The following is a 15770-nucleotide window of genomic DNA, read 5'->3' on the forward strand; positions in this document are numbered from 1 at the left end:
AGAAAATAATAAAATTAATCAGAGAGAATACTCATATTATCAGATTTATGCATACCCATGGGGACACATAGGGCTCCATAGAAAATTCATGGGACAGGCTGTAGTAGGGGCGGCCCAACTGAAATTTGGGGCTGTGTTAACTTGAAATTTGGGGGTGGGCCAATTTTAAATTTGGGTTGTGGCCAACTTGAAATTTGGGGTTGGGCCCAGTGAAATTTGAGGTTGGGTCAACTAGAAATTTTGGGGTGGGCCAACTAGAAATTTGGGGGTATGCTTACGCATACTTACACAACTTCAGTGGAGTTTCTGCATACTTTTTCTTTGGCAACGTTTAAATGAATGATATCGAATATTCAATGTTATCTTTAACCAGTTCGAATAGGTGCACAAATCAAGAAGAAAGTAGCTAGAAAGTACCTATTATGTGCTAATAATCGAGAATGTTCTATAACATATGGTTGAACATTATGCACAGAAAAGTGCTGGTGGGTTTCTTGATATACGCTAGCCTATATTACCATTTGTGATGTACTGACCGATGAACGCTTCATTATGCCCATGCATGCAGCACACTGTGAACTCCTCTCCTTCTGATCTTTAAGACTCCCTTTCCCCCTTCCCCAATGCAGGGTAGCCAACTAGGCCCAGCCTGGTTTACACCCCTGTCTTTTCCTTATCTCTTCTTTTTCCATTCCCCCGGTGTAAGGCTAGCCAACCGTACGTTATTCTGGTTAACCTCCCTGCCTTCTGTCTTCCTCCATTCTCTCTCCCTTCTCTCTCCTTTCGCGCAACAGACATTGATTTTGATAATCTGAATGCTCCAAGTTTGTTAGTTTGCCTAATACGATGGTGGCCAGCCGTCGAAACCAACTTTAGCAGACGACATGGCTAAGTTGAAGGAAGTTGGCACTACAGTGGCATCGATATATTTAGCATTTTTAAAATGTTCTCCTCACGAATTTCTCTTTCAGCCTTCAAGAAAAGAGTTGCTTCGAAAGACATGCGATTGGTACTATAAGTACCAGGATGTAAGTCTTTTTTATTGTTCTTATTAGGTGTGAAATATGAGAAGTTAGGCAGCAGAGAGGACCAGCTATTCCAGAAATATAGCTAAGAAAAAGAAAAGATACAAAACCCGATTATGAAAATTAAGAGTACCGTGAATAGTCTAAAAGAAAATTGCAATATACTAACAAATCAAGTTCGCTGATCACACAGAAAAAAAGGATAAGAAAAATTTAAGAAATACAAGAACAACACAAGCATGAACAGGTCGTGGGAATATCGAAGAAAATAAAAATGCAGATAAATTGCTGTTCACGGGAAATTTATCGTCACCTTCGACGAGCAAATCCCGTAGGGCCTTGCGAGCTAATCTTTGTTGTGGCACGGCCAGGGTCCAAACACATTTTGCACAGCGCACATTTTGCCTTTTGCCTGTCTAAAAAAAAAAAAAGTGTTCACACTACTGGTTTCGACATTTCCTTCGGAAGGTGACGAATGAAGGTGGGGCGAATCTATTATGCGATAGTGACAGTCTTGCACCTCACGTTGACTACCATGTTCGCATTCCGTTTTGTTTTTAGGTTGAGAAGGCCGAGTGTGAAGCCTGTGTTGAGAAGTCTAACCTACACGAAGATGCATCCTACGCATACGTAAGTATGCATAGCACAAATAGCAGAGTTGTCTGTAATAAAATTGGCTATTAGACCGCATTCGGTTTACACGGAGGTTATGAGCACACCTCATGAATCGCACGAACATTCACTCTTGCAAAGGCGTAAATGGAACATCGTCTCCAAGCGTAGGGAACTAGTGTTCTTATTAAAGGTTCGTTGTCATGACGTGAAGGTATGAAAATATAAGGAAGCTTGTAACTTTTAGTCTGGGAACTTTTTTCCGTAAGAGCTTATCGTAAACAAAGTAAGAAACTGCTGATGTTTCTTTTTTTTTCTCTTCTGATGCTCGTTTTTGGTTTGAATGAATATTGACATTTTTTTCTTAAACAACTAACCTCGCGCATTAACTTGTTAGAGCAGTTTTTCAGACAACGTCGCTGAAGTGCTCGACTATGATTCTTTCAAACAGAAGTTACTCAGTGTGCTCTTTAGTGTTACACCACTTTCCAATGCAGCGTATATGTTTCTTTTTTTTGTGTATGTGTACTGGCTGTGGCTCGTTTTCTTATTTTTCTTTTCTTTTTTTGGCATCGTAAACTTAATTATTTGTTCCTAATTTTTGTTTATTTACACAATATTTCTGCACAATCCACTGCGTGAAATTACTAAACTCATCATTATATGATCCACGCCTTTCGATATTCTAGTATAACGCCTTTCACCCAATGTTAGAGGGAACCTGACAAGTCGGCGAATAAAAGAAAGCAACACGTTAAGTTTTATTTGTTTCCATTTAACTTAAGATACAGTTAGCAACTAACATTTCAAAATAAGTCTTATAAACACAGCTTCGGCCTTCCTCCCTCTGTGCGTGTTAGTGATTCACCGAGCACTCTGTAATCGTTGTTATGAATGTTCTTATCCTATCTTATCTATACAATGTTTCGCATTCACCCGCAGGAGGCCCAAGTCCGGAGCATCTGCATGCCAAGGGTAAGTTCTCCATTACATTTTATCGCGCCTGTAATCAACGCTCATCTCTCGTCATTAAACGAGTACGAGAGCAAATAAAACAAGAGAGATAAGCATAGAGCACGTCTTCCCTGTCCTAATTAACACCTCAAGTCTGACACGGGCGAGATGGGAGCACAGTATCTGGCGTCAACACTTCCGGGTGTTGCCGCAGGCATTTATCACAGCTTCCGACGTCGATCGCAACGCCGATTACCCTCTTACCCTTATCACTTGATCGAGGAAAGCTCTTGCAAGCCGCTCAAAGCTCCCTAGGCAGTAAGGAATGACTGCATATTGCGGCACATCTTCTCGTTCTCTCACAGCCATTTGAAAGGGTCGTGTGCATCTAGGTTTCACGCTGATTATCGAGCCTCGTAGGTAGCAGGCTGCATGCAAGGTTCCGTGTTGTGGCGGTAATTTTGCCTCTTGAATAAAGAAAAAAAGTATAATGAGGTTTCATCGCAAGCGGCGTGGCGCGCGAAAAAACGATGTCCTCGCTTCGATGAATCGCAACACAGCATCCCGCAACTTGTGTCACCGCCGCGGTAAAGTGGCAGTTCTTTTTTTTTTTTTTGTCGTATTTACATATAGGGGACAATTCGTCGCTCGAATTCGTGCCAGGCAAAAGAGACCAAAGCAAGCAAGCGCGTTAGGAAGATTTTGAAGGTGTTTGTAATTATTACGACACCCATAAGTACAAAGATCCAGGCCGCTACGAAAACTGCCGTTCACATTTAGGCCACCTAAGCAAATTCCAAAGGTGGACGCGACCCATTGGATTATACTATCAATATACAAAGTTATACAAAGTTGGTGTACCTCACTGCCGCCACAATTTCTACTTTAACTCATTTGTTCACGCCACAAGCTCCGACTGGAACCACATTCCTGCCGCCATTGCTTCAATCGCAGATACAAATGCCTTCAAAACTGCTGTCACTGGAATCATTGTATAATTGTAATATCCTGTTGTATATTTTTTGTATTTTTTACCCACTCCTCTCTGTACTGTCTTGACCTTGAGAGTAAATAAATATAGAAGCGGATGTTCGACATTTACCTCGGAGGAACGGGCGTCGTGGCCCCAGGACCAGCTAACACTCCTGTCCCGTCAAATCCTGACTGCGATAAGCTCCGTTCACGTGAACTAGACGCGGGCGGGCCTAGTCAAAAGTCAAGCTGATCCAGTCCGATCCGACCGCGTTTCGATGCGTCTTGCCAAGCAGGTTGGGCGAGTCAACCCAGCCCTTGCAGGCGTGTCGGCAGAACTCACCTCGACGCTTGCTCGACCCGACTCACTATAGCATCTAAATTAGCCCGGCGACCAGACTTCTGAACGACAATCCGACTCGACCCGTCTTTAGCGTGTTCATGTAAGCGTAGCTATAATCAAGACCAGGGAAGAATAATCAGAATAAAAATTGTGCAGAAAACCATCGACAATGATTTCCAATGTTAGAGAATAGCCCGAACGAACGATTGAGCGAGCGAGAAAGAGAGCCTCGAGATAGCAGGAAAGAAAGCCAACGACAGAGAGAATGGACGAGTGTTTTTCTTCCATAGTCCGGCCACCAACTACGAAAACGGCCGAAAGAGCTAAAAAGAAGAGAAAAAAAGCTATTAGCTTGAAATACATTTCGACAGCAACCTATAGCCTTTAAAAAAAGCGGGGATGGGGTGAGCGCGTAAAGCACACGTCGGCGCCGAAGCGTTATTTAGCTTGTTTTGCACTCAATAGCTAAGTTAACATGAAACCGATAAAGTCGCGTCGAGTCAACTTGCCGGGTTCATAGGAACACTAGCGGGTCGGGCCGAGCAAGCGGCGAGCTGATTTCGGTGAATCCGCCTGCAAGGAGTGAGTCGACTTGCCCCACCCGCTTGGTAAGATGCAAGTTAACGCGGTACGGCAGATGTGGGTCAGCTCGACTTCTAACTCGACCCGCTCGTGTCGAGTTGACGTATACGCCAAGAACGACAAGAAATTTCAGAAGGACGTGCTCAGAACTCTTCGGAACTCTGCAGTGCGACAGTATAGGTCAATTTCGCATTGCGCGCATCTGGCTGGCTGGCAGTCTTTTTTTATTTATTTATTGCGCGCTTTGAGGGTTTGCTTTGATTACCTATACCGGTGTCGTCATGGTCACTTCGCTACTTGTCTTTATCTGCTCTTCGTTGCAGAAACCGCCCAGAGAAAGAGTAAAGGATGCTTGCCCGCGGAGATTCAGACAACCGGTAAGATTCGATTCGGAATATTGAGATCATGTGCTTCCGCGATTGTAGTACAACCATGATCCGGGGAAAGAGGAGAATTCAATAGAGAAAAGGCAAAGATATCAACCTGAGCTAGTACGTATGTGCTCTGGCCTGCTACTCTGCATAGAAGAAAATGGAAAGGGGACAAAAAATAGTGATAAAAGATCAATTCTGTTTGAACTTACGTGGCCGCGCGTTCGATGCAGAAGTCACTGTCTAAGCGCACCTTCAAATCGTCATGAGTCATGAATGCAAGCAAAGGCGCGCGAGAGCCCGCCCGTTCTCAACAGCGAGTCCGTATTGAGCGGAGAAGTGAATTAAGGTAAATCCGGGAAACCAAAATGCATTTTTGCTTGTATATTAATCGTTGTACGCTGCACGAGGGCACTTCTGGCATATCCGCAAAGTCATGTTCGGCCCAGTCTGAGTATTTATCTGTACCTCGTTATGGAGATATTCCTAGCTATTCTTGAATTATGCAGAGGAAGATGACAGGAACTATGTTTTTTTTCCTTCAATTTCGTTGTCTTTTTCTTTTACAGGAGGATATTGAACGATGCAGGAAGTGTGCCGAGGAGTACATGAATGACAACAACGCCGCCAACGAGGTGCACTCGCTGGACGTAAGGAGTTTCGTCAGAGCGTTGTGCGAAGAAAAATAATGTTGTATGTGCTTGAGTGTAATTATGTTGTTCCTTTCCTATACTGCTGATTTCAGGTACCACAGCTCTATCGTAAATGCCTGTCTGGGGTAAGGATATTTTTATTCTCGGTGAAAGCTCCACGCGCTTGTTCTTGAAAGGAAAACGCGTGTTCCTCAACGTCAGACAAACAATTTCTGGCATATTGCATGAACCGATTGTATCTGCCATATTCTCGCTAATCTGTGAGTTGTTGTGAATATTACTGCGTAAACATTGACATTTCGATCAGTTGCGCAAGATTGTTTCAACACTTTTTAGTACTCTTATTTCTAACTTGCGTAAGTAAGTTGTACGCCTTGGCAGTACTGTTCTGCCTTCCCTTTGCTGCTATCCTACATTGCATGTTTGATACATTGGGTGCTACCACCTTTGTCAAACAAATTGACTTTTCAGCCGTGCTGCATCGAACTTAATCTTTTAAACCTTAAAGTTATAACAAAACGGTCAGTCTGTTTAAGCCGACGACTTCTTTTGGAAAGCCTGCTATATATGATATACAAAAGCCGCGCGGCCGGATTATCATCGTCAGCCTAATGTATGTCCTCTTTCAAGATGAAGGCCTCTTCCAGCGATCTCCAATAACCCCTGTCTTCCGTCAGCTCAGCCTGTGCCTGCGAATATCCTAATGTCATCACACCACCTAGTACTCAGGCATCCTGCGCTGCCCTTCCATTGTCAGCAGTTTTGTACATGACTTATCCAACTCCATTTTTTTTTCTTTATTTCAACTAGACTATCAGCTACCCCCGTTTGCTGCCCAATCCACACTGCTGTCTTCCTGCCTGAAATAATCAATTTAAATTGCAGCCCTTTCTCACAGAAAACAGCTGCAAACTATGCAAGAAAAGTCTCAAAATTATTAGTTAGTAGGTGTTAAGGTAATAAATTAGAAAACTTGGTTACAGTAGTCTGCTAATGACTGACCAATCTGCGTACGTTCGCCTAAACTGTTTGTTACTGCTCTTTGTTCCAGAACAACCTGAAGTACCGTCTTCTTGAGGAGTGCCAACAGAAGATACAGGAACCGGTGAGCTTGTCACGGCTTTGTAATGCGTCTTTTCCAAGCCCATACGCCGTGCATATGAATACAACATTTCACAATGGTTGTGTATATACATGTTGAATATTACTTAACTTTGGGTAAAAGAAAGACCCCAAATTTGTTTTCTTTATTTTACGCGACTAAAAACGCCAGAATTGTATTTATTTTTGCAAGGATACAGAGAAAATATAAGGGACAACAAGACGTCGAAAATTGGGCGAATTAGCACTCCGAGGTGTCACTTCGTCCATAGCAATCTCGACCCTTTGGCGCCCCTGGAAATGGCCCACGTATATTATTCTTACCACATCCACTAACCTCTCTTCGTTACGAAACAATTCCCGAAATAGAACTCCTGAAATAGGTCTTGAGGTAAAATCCCATACAGGAATGTCGATGTTTCGCAATGATCAAAATTGAAAAGGCTAAATTGTACTTAGAGTGCCGATTGCAGTTGCTTGCTCCGTCTCGTGATAGCCCTGTCTGTGATGTACACTGGCTTCAAAAGAAACGCGCCTTCGGTGATCACTTTCATGATCGTCCTTTCGGTGTAGGGTTTCTAGGGCCATATATAGGGAAACCCGTCTTTACAGTCATCACAGTGACCTGCTATAAAAGCCTTAGTAACCTTCCTTGCTGTAGGTGACATTGTATTAACGTATAACAGATAAATTAGCATGTCCTTGTTCTTCTTTATATGGCAGTGATGTATCCCTGTATTAAAACTTAGCATGCCCTTCTGTACGCGTGTGTGCTTATTTAGTATTATTCAATTAACTTGATTCATAGACTTGTGTTTAATTGCCTAAACTGCAGAGCTTGCCATATGTTTTTTTTTTTTTTGCTATTCATCCAAATTCTAAAAATGTACTTTCTTGCCGGATCCTTTTTCACACCACCTCACGTTGACACCCTTTGATGATTGAACAATTTATTGCTTGTGGTGACGCCGGCGACACAATGTTTGCCAACACATCCAATATTTCAGTTAAATCAATTAATCACTCACTCACTCACTCAGACCCAGAATAGTGTAGTCTAGCTTGCTCCGTGACGAAGACCCAGATATACTATGTTCTCTGTTTGCATCCTTCAGGAAGTGGCGAAGAAGTGCAAGGATTGCATCGTGAACACATACCGTTGGAGGATACCCGAGCATCTGGTAAGATACTGTCGACCTATGTTTTCTTGTCAGACGCCCACGTGTTTGTGTAGACACCTGTTAAAACAAACGCTTGTCGTCAATCTCTCTCCACAGGCACGAGAGGCGAGAAAACGTTGTCTTCTTGAGGTAAGTTCCAACAACGCCCATCGCATTGTGTTCATAGTTCTTATTTCTCTTCTTTTAAGAATCATATTACCTTTTGCGCAGGGTTGCAGCTTCGATGAGTCTTCTAGATATTACAGTACTATATATTCAATTTACTCGAATATATACCGGCCTCGATTGAAATTACAGGCCAGAAGTTTAGAAAGTAACAAGAAAGCTTCTTTCCTGGAATGAAATGCGATACGGAAAGCGTATCGGCCAACCTGACTGAACATGATTTTCGCTTTTCTTCTAAAGACCATTTCCGTCCTTTAATGACGTCAAAGCTCCGCCGTAACAGTTCACCTTTCTTGCGTCATAATGACTCATCGTGGTTGTCTGACGATAGATTGTGGACGTCAGATGCTATGACTCTTGTGGCGGGACTTATCCCTCGAATCGAGGCCGATCTGATAGTTTCGTATCCGGTATCTTGAGGTGACATATCGGCTTGAATTCGAGGTAAACAAAACGCAGTGTCCTTTTTGTCAGTGGACGTACCTCAGCTCACTACCGTCGTGGTTCTGTCACCTACTCTTAGGCCGGCCTTGCGTCTGTTTCGCTCCAACTACCATATTTATTGCCTTCTTTCCGATGTAACTTTCATCTCTTCCCCACACGTGTCGTGAGCACCTCAGTTCTCCAGTTACTTTGGTTTAGGTGTCCACAACTTTGAACTTCGGAATCCGGACTTTGGGAGCGTTATTGTTTCTCGTCAGCATATGGCCGCTTCGGCTGCTGTGTCATTTCATACATAAGAATGACATTTGTTAATGGAAACAAACGCGAGTGAAAAAGGCAACCTAAAGGCAAAAGCACCAAGAGATAAAGAAATATAATGTGCCCTAGAACTTTCACCGTTATTATGTGCATTTGAGGCTCCCAATAGCCAATGAACTCCTCCTCGCCAGCTTGCAAGGCACTTATTGGAGCAAACGAAAGAAAATATCACGAAAAAAAAAAGGTCTTATGAAGCAAATATATACGTTCACTCCGGACAAAAAAAGTATGTTGTCACTAAATTAGAGGAGCGGCAAGTTCTTTAGAATCTCGAAACACTAAAATGCTCACATTTCGCGCGTAGAAGTGTGCGGAGTTTAACAACAAAAAAAAGCAGACAAACCAAGGGGGGCCACGCCCACTCGCCCATATCCTTCAGTAGAGCAGAAAACTTGAGCGCGCTTGTTTATAGGGTAGCGTGTCTCAAGCTGTGGGCCGCTAAAACGCACGGTCCACGACATAGCTTCACGGGGTACGTGAGGATTACGCCTCCGGACGAAACAATGACCAACGTCATATAATGATACACAGGGTGTTTCACTTTAGCTGCGCCAATTTTTTTTTTTTTAATTGTCCTGTGGCAGATAGCACAATTCTAATCCTTGAACTATAAACTACTCGATGAGGCGGCCATTACTACCACGAGAAATTAAAACGTCTAATTGAATAATGAACCTAATTATGGTAATTAGCTTTAATTAATTACATTACAACACATATTTCAATGTACGAATTATAGCCGGTGAATTCGCAAGGCGTATCCACGCGGAACGAATTCTCAGGACTAAACCAGTTTCGAGATATTAATTTTCAAAGTGTAGCGACGAAATGCATTGGCGTTCCAGTTAACTTTTTGAAGAAAACGCTGTTTTATGCATTGAAGCCCAAGAGTAACTGGAACACCAACGCACTTCGTCGGACATTTTGAAAATTAATACCCCGAAACTAGCGCAGCCCAGAAAATTCGTTCGAAGTGGATACACCTTGCAAACTCACCGGCTATAATTCGTACATTTAAATATGTGCCGTAAAATATTTAATTAAAGTCAATTATGTTAAGTATTCAATTAGGCATTTGGATTTATCGTGGATGTAATGGCCGCCTCATCGAGTAGTTTAGATCAAGGATTAAAATTGTGCTATCTGCGACGGGCCATTTTTAAAGATTTGGTGCAGCTAAAATGAAACACCCTGTATATCGAAAGAACGAGCGAAGCGTTTATGACATCCTGTGTGTGTTAAGGTCGCGTTCACCACATCGGCTCAGACCACATCGCGAACCAGAACCACTGGTCTGCAGGGCGCTTGCGCTTGCTGTCATACGCCGCTTGTTCGAGAGAGAGTTGGTGTATCTGAGCATTCAGTGCCAAATTCACAGGTCGGTTTTACGCGCGCTTCCTGTTCCCTAAGGAAGGCAGCCAATGATGTATGCTGCAAGACGTTGTTGGCAAACCCTCTGGCTTCGCATTCTCAAGACAATTTTCTCGACCTCTTGGCATTTGCTCTTAAATTGAAGCCACGACTTCACTTGGTCGATTCCGGCACAAGATAACGCCCTGACGTGGTCGTGCCCACAGTGCTCATTACAGTTCCTTTGGCGTATTCATGTCAGGTCAATCGTCAAGTTCGCGCCAAGCAGTCAAGTCGTGACTTTAGGTTAAGGCGCCGCGTCTTACCTTGGGTTCTCGGAACTGGTTCCTCTCCGTAACCACAATTAACGTTACTTGTATCTTATGAGGTGGCCGAACCATCTTAACAGTTGGGCTTTTTCGGGCCGATTTGTTCTCAACCTTAACGACATGAAAACAGCACCAAATGAGGAATGAAACAAACAGCACTGTTTAGAACCATGGCACGTAAACCTTGCATCATATGAAAAAAAATGCTATTTAGCCCGCGCATATGTTGCTGAACAGGGCTCAATCATGAGATATTTCGGAGGCAAGGAAACGTACACCAAAGATATGACAAACAGCAAGTGGCGCTAGACTGTTTATTACCACCGACATTTACACGACATCGTAAGAAGTTCGCAGTATCTTTCTTCAATGTATGTTCTCAATAATTTCATACGTTACAGTCTGTTTGTTGTTCTCCTTGCTATTTTCAGGGTTTCCAGGAAAATTAGGACCAGTATTCTTCAGCACATCGACAATTATCGTGAAAAACTCATGCAGTTGACGGACCGCCAGGGGCCTAGTTATGCCATATTGTTTCTATGACTGTTTAATAAAAATGTGTTAATAGCCAAAGAGTGCAATTCACCCAATAAACATGTTCCGTGCAGCTCGTTCATACTCGATACCTACACGGAGTTGTCGCTTACTTTCGTGTGTGGGTGTGCAGTTTTACTACACCATGAAAACGAATTCATGAGGGGTGTAAAAAATCGCTAAGACAGCGCGGCCTCCAAGATTCCACCAACGCATTTGGCAATCTCAGAAGCCACGGTAGAATCCAGGCGATACGCGAGGTGACCTCGTACCAATAACTTGTGATTTTGCTTTTACCAGAACTTACTAAAGATCCTGTTGTGTTGCAGGACTTTTATCTGCATCAAAAGTACCTGTAATATGTCTTCTACAAAACTCCTGTGCCTGCGGATAAACACACGGACCACCCAGGTTGCAATAAATCTTATGTACGTCTTGGTTGAAAGCATTCTCGCCATGTCTCGCCAGCGACGCTAAGGCTTCCCGCTGAGTCTCCTTAATTCTAATAGGAATCATTTGCAAGGTATTACCAGGCTAACAATGATGCTATGCCCAAAGGTACCACATACTGGTGCGCGAGGCAGTAGTGGAAACTGGTATCGACATGATGAAAAGTTTCACTACTTCCTTGCCTCTGTGTTGAATATGTTTGTTGACTGCGCAGAGCTAATTCTGACAGAAACTGCGCTTAAATTTAGAAAACTGGGAAATTATAACTTGTGGTGTCAGTATATTATAACTTACTCTTCATTTATAAGTTATCCTATCTCAATTAAGTGAATCATTTATGTGGTATTTGTGTTGTCTAAAACGGGGACTATCCGTTGTTTGGTCTGAACGCCTGCTCTTCTCACGCCGTTCGAGCTTCCGGTGACGTCAGGAGTGCGTGGCGTTTCCCGATATGACGTCTCGTATCCAGGTGTAGTGCGGTGTCACTTTGGTGTAGATGCCTGGGTGTCGCGGCTCCCCACATCGGAGTCCACCCGAGATCACACCGGCCAATTGCCATCTGCCTCCTTGCTTGACCACCAAGGGACCACCGCTGTCACCCTGTACATCGTGACGGCAGCAGAAACAAATGAACAAAAGATTGATTTGTTCTTTTTTTTTTCGTTAATTTCAGCATCGTCAGTGTTCAGACACTTAGTTAAGATAATAAACAGAAGCACAATATTCCGTAAAGAAGCATAGATTTGTTCCAAGTTTATCTACGTATTTTCTGCCACAAGCAAAAAAAAAAAAAAAAAAAAAAAAAAGCGCAGCGGGGAGGGGAAGTCCTAGAGACGACGGCATGACCAAGAAAATTTAATTTATCCCAGCACAGCCGCGAAACGTGGAATTTTCTCAAAGCATTACATTGGTTGAACAGGCCCACGTAGGCTGCACCACTTTATTTTATACTACATGACTAGGCTGCAAAGCAAAAAAAAAATTTCGCCGCATACCTGGTATGGAGACTTCTTTTCTCCCGGCTGTACATAACTTATGAGATGTAGATGTATTGCTCGGTAAAGACAGCATCTATCTTTAATCGGACGCTCAGACTGATTTGCTTTTGTTACTGCTGCTATTTCGTCAGGACTAAGCTTAGTGATTCTACACCTTCACAATGTTTCTCTTTCGTTTTGCATTGCTGTGTTGTCCTTGTTCGATTTGATCTGCCGCAGTTATGCAGCAGATCAAATCTGCTGCATAACTGCAATGCAGCAGATACTATTATGCACTGGTAGTGGCTTAGATTGAGTTCTTTCTACACTAAACCTGTAATGTCCAAACGCAGTTTTACCCCAAGAAAAATTAGAACAACTTGTTGACCCTTATTTCTGGCCATGGACAGTTAATTTAGACAAAAAAAAAACAAATCTTATTTGAGTAAAAACTCAATTTGAATAGTAATTAATTCATTACATTTTTGTTCAACCAACTGAAAACTCGCTTCAACGTGTCAAAAACTCTACAGGCTATATGTGCCAATTTTCCAGTGCCCAAATCAGAATTTCGTTGCATCAAACTGGGCATAGAATAAATGATTCGTTGGGCGTTACAGGGTTAAAGGGACAGAGTCATTGACTGCTTACGTGACATGAGTCGTGTCGGCCATCCTCGTACCCGGCGCAGTACATGAGCTGGTTGATGACGCACGTGCCGTTGTAGTAGGTGGCGCACTCGTCCACCGGAAGCACCAGCACAGCGGCCTGCTTCAGTACGGGGCTCATCTCGGCCTCTTGCAAGGGTTTTGGGCGACAACAGCAAGAAAACCACTGAGTGCTTTGCGGTGGAATCGAGGGAGCGCTTATTCTTACCTACACACTCGCGAATGTAGAGTGGTTTGAAAACCATGTGAGGGCTTGAATGCTCGAACCGACGAGCAGGTAGGCAATAACTTCACTTTTCTATGTCTCTCTTAGGCTTTTGCCCAAATTAATCCTCGTAACCTCGCGCGTTTATGCCTTCTGTGTACAAAATCGACTAGCTCAGAAAAATATTCTTCAAAGCATGCGCTTGCGTGTGTAGAACTTTCGTTTAGTAGGACGGCCTACAGAACAGCAAAACGAAGCATGCTATGGTTAGGCAGTGCTTTTTGTTGACGAGTTAAAGAGTTTCAATCATGTTTATGAATGCTCGCGCTCGTACAAAAGCGGTACGACATGGGTTGAATGCGGTGGACACGGTTTGTGCATGAGATTGTTAGCTCTAGAGACACCAGCATGATGAGGCGGCTGCGGTTACGACTGCACGCACGCGCACACATAGAAAAAAGAAGTTTAAAAGTTGTAACTAGGGTACAACGTATGTCTTGGTGCCTTTCCAATGCTCAGGGTTGTCTGTAGCGTCGCAACTGAGCTATACGAAATTAAAGAAACAAGGTGATCCGAGCGTAAGGTCTTGAGTGTATGTTGCATGCAGGCTAATTTCGCTGTTTTGGGGTTGTTGATAATCTTTTAGAGCGAAAAAACATTGCGCGTTTCCGTCAAGGACAAACTAATAATGAACTGAGTACACAGTGCGTGTTCACTGCTGAGTTCTCCAACGGCAAGAGCATCTGAGGCACACACCCAGAACTTTGCGACTATTTCGCGCTTTTGTCGGACCAGTGCTGCTATGGTACTGGGCATCGCCGATCCGTAGCACAAAATGCAGCTCAAGAAGCATCACAAAGGGCGCTGCAGTTGCCGTGAGGTTAGGGTGCCCTACTCGAGGTACAAAGTAAAAAATATCTCCCCCCCCCCCCCCTTCTTTTTACCATGCGCCTCATCGATGCTTCACAGCAAGACTTCGACTTCAGGAAGTATCAGAAAGTGGAAGGCAATGCCGCTTCTCTACAAAAGTGGTCTCTATATGCTTCGTTAAATTCAACCTTTAATCCCTTAACTATTCGCTATCAAGCACTTTCCGACATCTTGAAGGCGCCGTAGTATGGTATGGTATGAAGAACTTTATTGAGTCCTGAAGGTCAACCCTGGGTTGACGCGGGCCGCTCCCACGTTGGGACTGTCAGGCCGAGCCCTTCAGCCACATCGCGGGCCTTCTGGACTGCCAATAATTGGTCAGAGAGTGATTCACTGCATAGCCTTTGCCACCGCCATTCTTGTTCCTTGTCACAGTCTGTGAAGACCGCGGGGCACTGCCAAAGCATGTGGTCAAGAGTAATGATGACATTGCACTTATTGCAATTGGTTTGAATTTCCCTCTCCGGATAGATCCTGTTCATAAAATCTGGACTTGGGTATGTCCTTGTCTGTAGCAAACGTAATGTGACCGCTAGGGCTCTGCAAAGCTTACCGTGTGGCAATGGGTATTCCCGTCTGCTTAAATAATAATGCTTCGTGATTTCGTTATATGTTAATAATCGATCCCTGTGTTCCCCGGGTGAAGTGTAAGTTGCTCGGTCTTGAAGAGCACGGCCAGAAAGTACTCGTGCTGCTTCATTTGCCACCTCATTGAGGTTTCTCCGAGTTCCGTCCACCACCCCCAGATGTGCAGGAAACCAGCAGATTTCGATCCTCTCACTGTTGACCTTGTCTAGTAACCTGGTTGCTATCCGTGTCACATATCCGTAGTGCAAAGAAGTGTTTCTCAAGTGTTCTCAAGATTGAAGGGATTGCTGAAGGAGTCATTCAAACGCAGTGTGTCGACGAGCTGCGCTGCCTCTTCCGAGTCAAGGTGTAGCGTCGAGTGCAGAAACACTCTGATGGTACATTATAGACTGGTCGCTTTCGAGCGCCCTAGAGCGCTCTCGCAGTGTAGTTCACCTTCGGCCTGTCGAGATCGAGCGCTGTAGAGCGCTCTCGTAGTATTTTTCACATTCCGCTGGTCGAAATAGAGCGCTCTGAGCATATTCGCCTGGCTCATTCAGAGTGCCGTGCACCAGTTTACGTGATTCCATCCCGTGGCTACTCCGATAACTGTGGGAGCAGCTGAACGTTATAATGGGACGGGCTTTCTCTGACTCCAATTCCGAGAGGGCTACGCATCGCTGCAAACCGAGTTAGAGCTCAGTAGGAACCAGTCAAATGTGCCATAAGAATACGGGCTTAAAGCTTAGTTAAGAAGCAAGTACGGCAGAGCCTCTTACCGCGGGTCGCACCCCAGCCTGTGACGTAGCACGTCGTGTTGTCGGCGAGGTCGGGTAGCTCCTGCAAACAGATTGGCTGCACCTGTCCATTGAGCGTCACGGGTGCGTTCAGCTTGAGCAACGCAATGTCGTGATCCTTCCGGTTTTCGACCAGCACAGGTCTCTAGGAGAATGCGGGAAAGACGATGGACATTTAGCATCGAATCAGCTGCGTCACATAACTCCGAGAACGGAAGCGTATTTTGAAGAGTGCTTATAAT

At 44.1% G+C, this 15770-nt stretch overlaps 2 protein-coding genes across 4 annotated transcripts in view; one reads left to right on the forward strand and one right to left on the reverse strand.

Annotated features, from left to right (window-relative positions):
• Window positions 1-11025, forward strand: part of LOC119433990 (uncharacterized) — a 165286-nt gene extending 154261 nt beyond the window's left edge. For all 3 annotated transcript variants that reach the window (XM_037701284.2, XM_037701285.2, XM_037701283.2), the window contains 10 exons: window positions 972-1028; window positions 1587-1655; window positions 2580-2612; window positions 4812-4865; window positions 5429-5509; window positions 5605-5637; window positions 6564-6617; window positions 7729-7794; window positions 7891-7923; window positions 10832-11025. In XM_037701284.2, the coding sequence (XP_037557212.1) occupies window positions 972-1028; window positions 1587-1655; window positions 2580-2612; window positions 4812-4865; window positions 5429-5509; window positions 5605-5637; window positions 6564-6617; window positions 7729-7794; window positions 7891-7923; window positions 10832-10849 (498 nt within the window). In that variant the 3' untranslated portion in view covers window positions 10850-11025. The remainder of the gene's footprint in view (window positions 1-971; window positions 1029-1586; window positions 1656-2579; window positions 2613-4811; window positions 4866-5428; window positions 5510-5604; window positions 5638-6563; window positions 6618-7728; window positions 7795-7890; window positions 7924-10831) is intronic.
• Window positions 11026-11148: 123 nt separating this feature from the next.
• The window catches only part of LOC119433987 (transmembrane protease serine 9), a 28049-nt gene continuing 23427 nt past the window's right edge, over window positions 11149-15770 (reverse strand). Inside the window, exons 7-9 of the mRNA XM_037701281.2 lie at window positions 15511-15673; window positions 13013-13158; window positions 11149-11984 (exon numbers count right to left, since the gene is read on the reverse strand). Coding sequence (XP_037557209.1) covers window positions 11811-11984; window positions 13013-13158; window positions 15511-15673 — 483 coding nt within the window. The 3' untranslated portion in view covers window positions 11149-11810. The remainder of the gene's footprint in view (window positions 11985-13012; window positions 13159-15510; window positions 15674-15770) is intronic.

The sequence above is a fragment of the Dermacentor silvarum genome, chromosome 11 (assembly GCF_013339745.2).
Source record: "Dermacentor silvarum isolate Dsil-2018 chromosome 11, BIME_Dsil_1.4, whole genome shotgun sequence".
In the NCBI taxonomy this organism is placed as follows: domain Eukaryota; kingdom Metazoa; phylum Arthropoda; class Arachnida; order Ixodida; family Ixodidae; genus Dermacentor; species Dermacentor silvarum.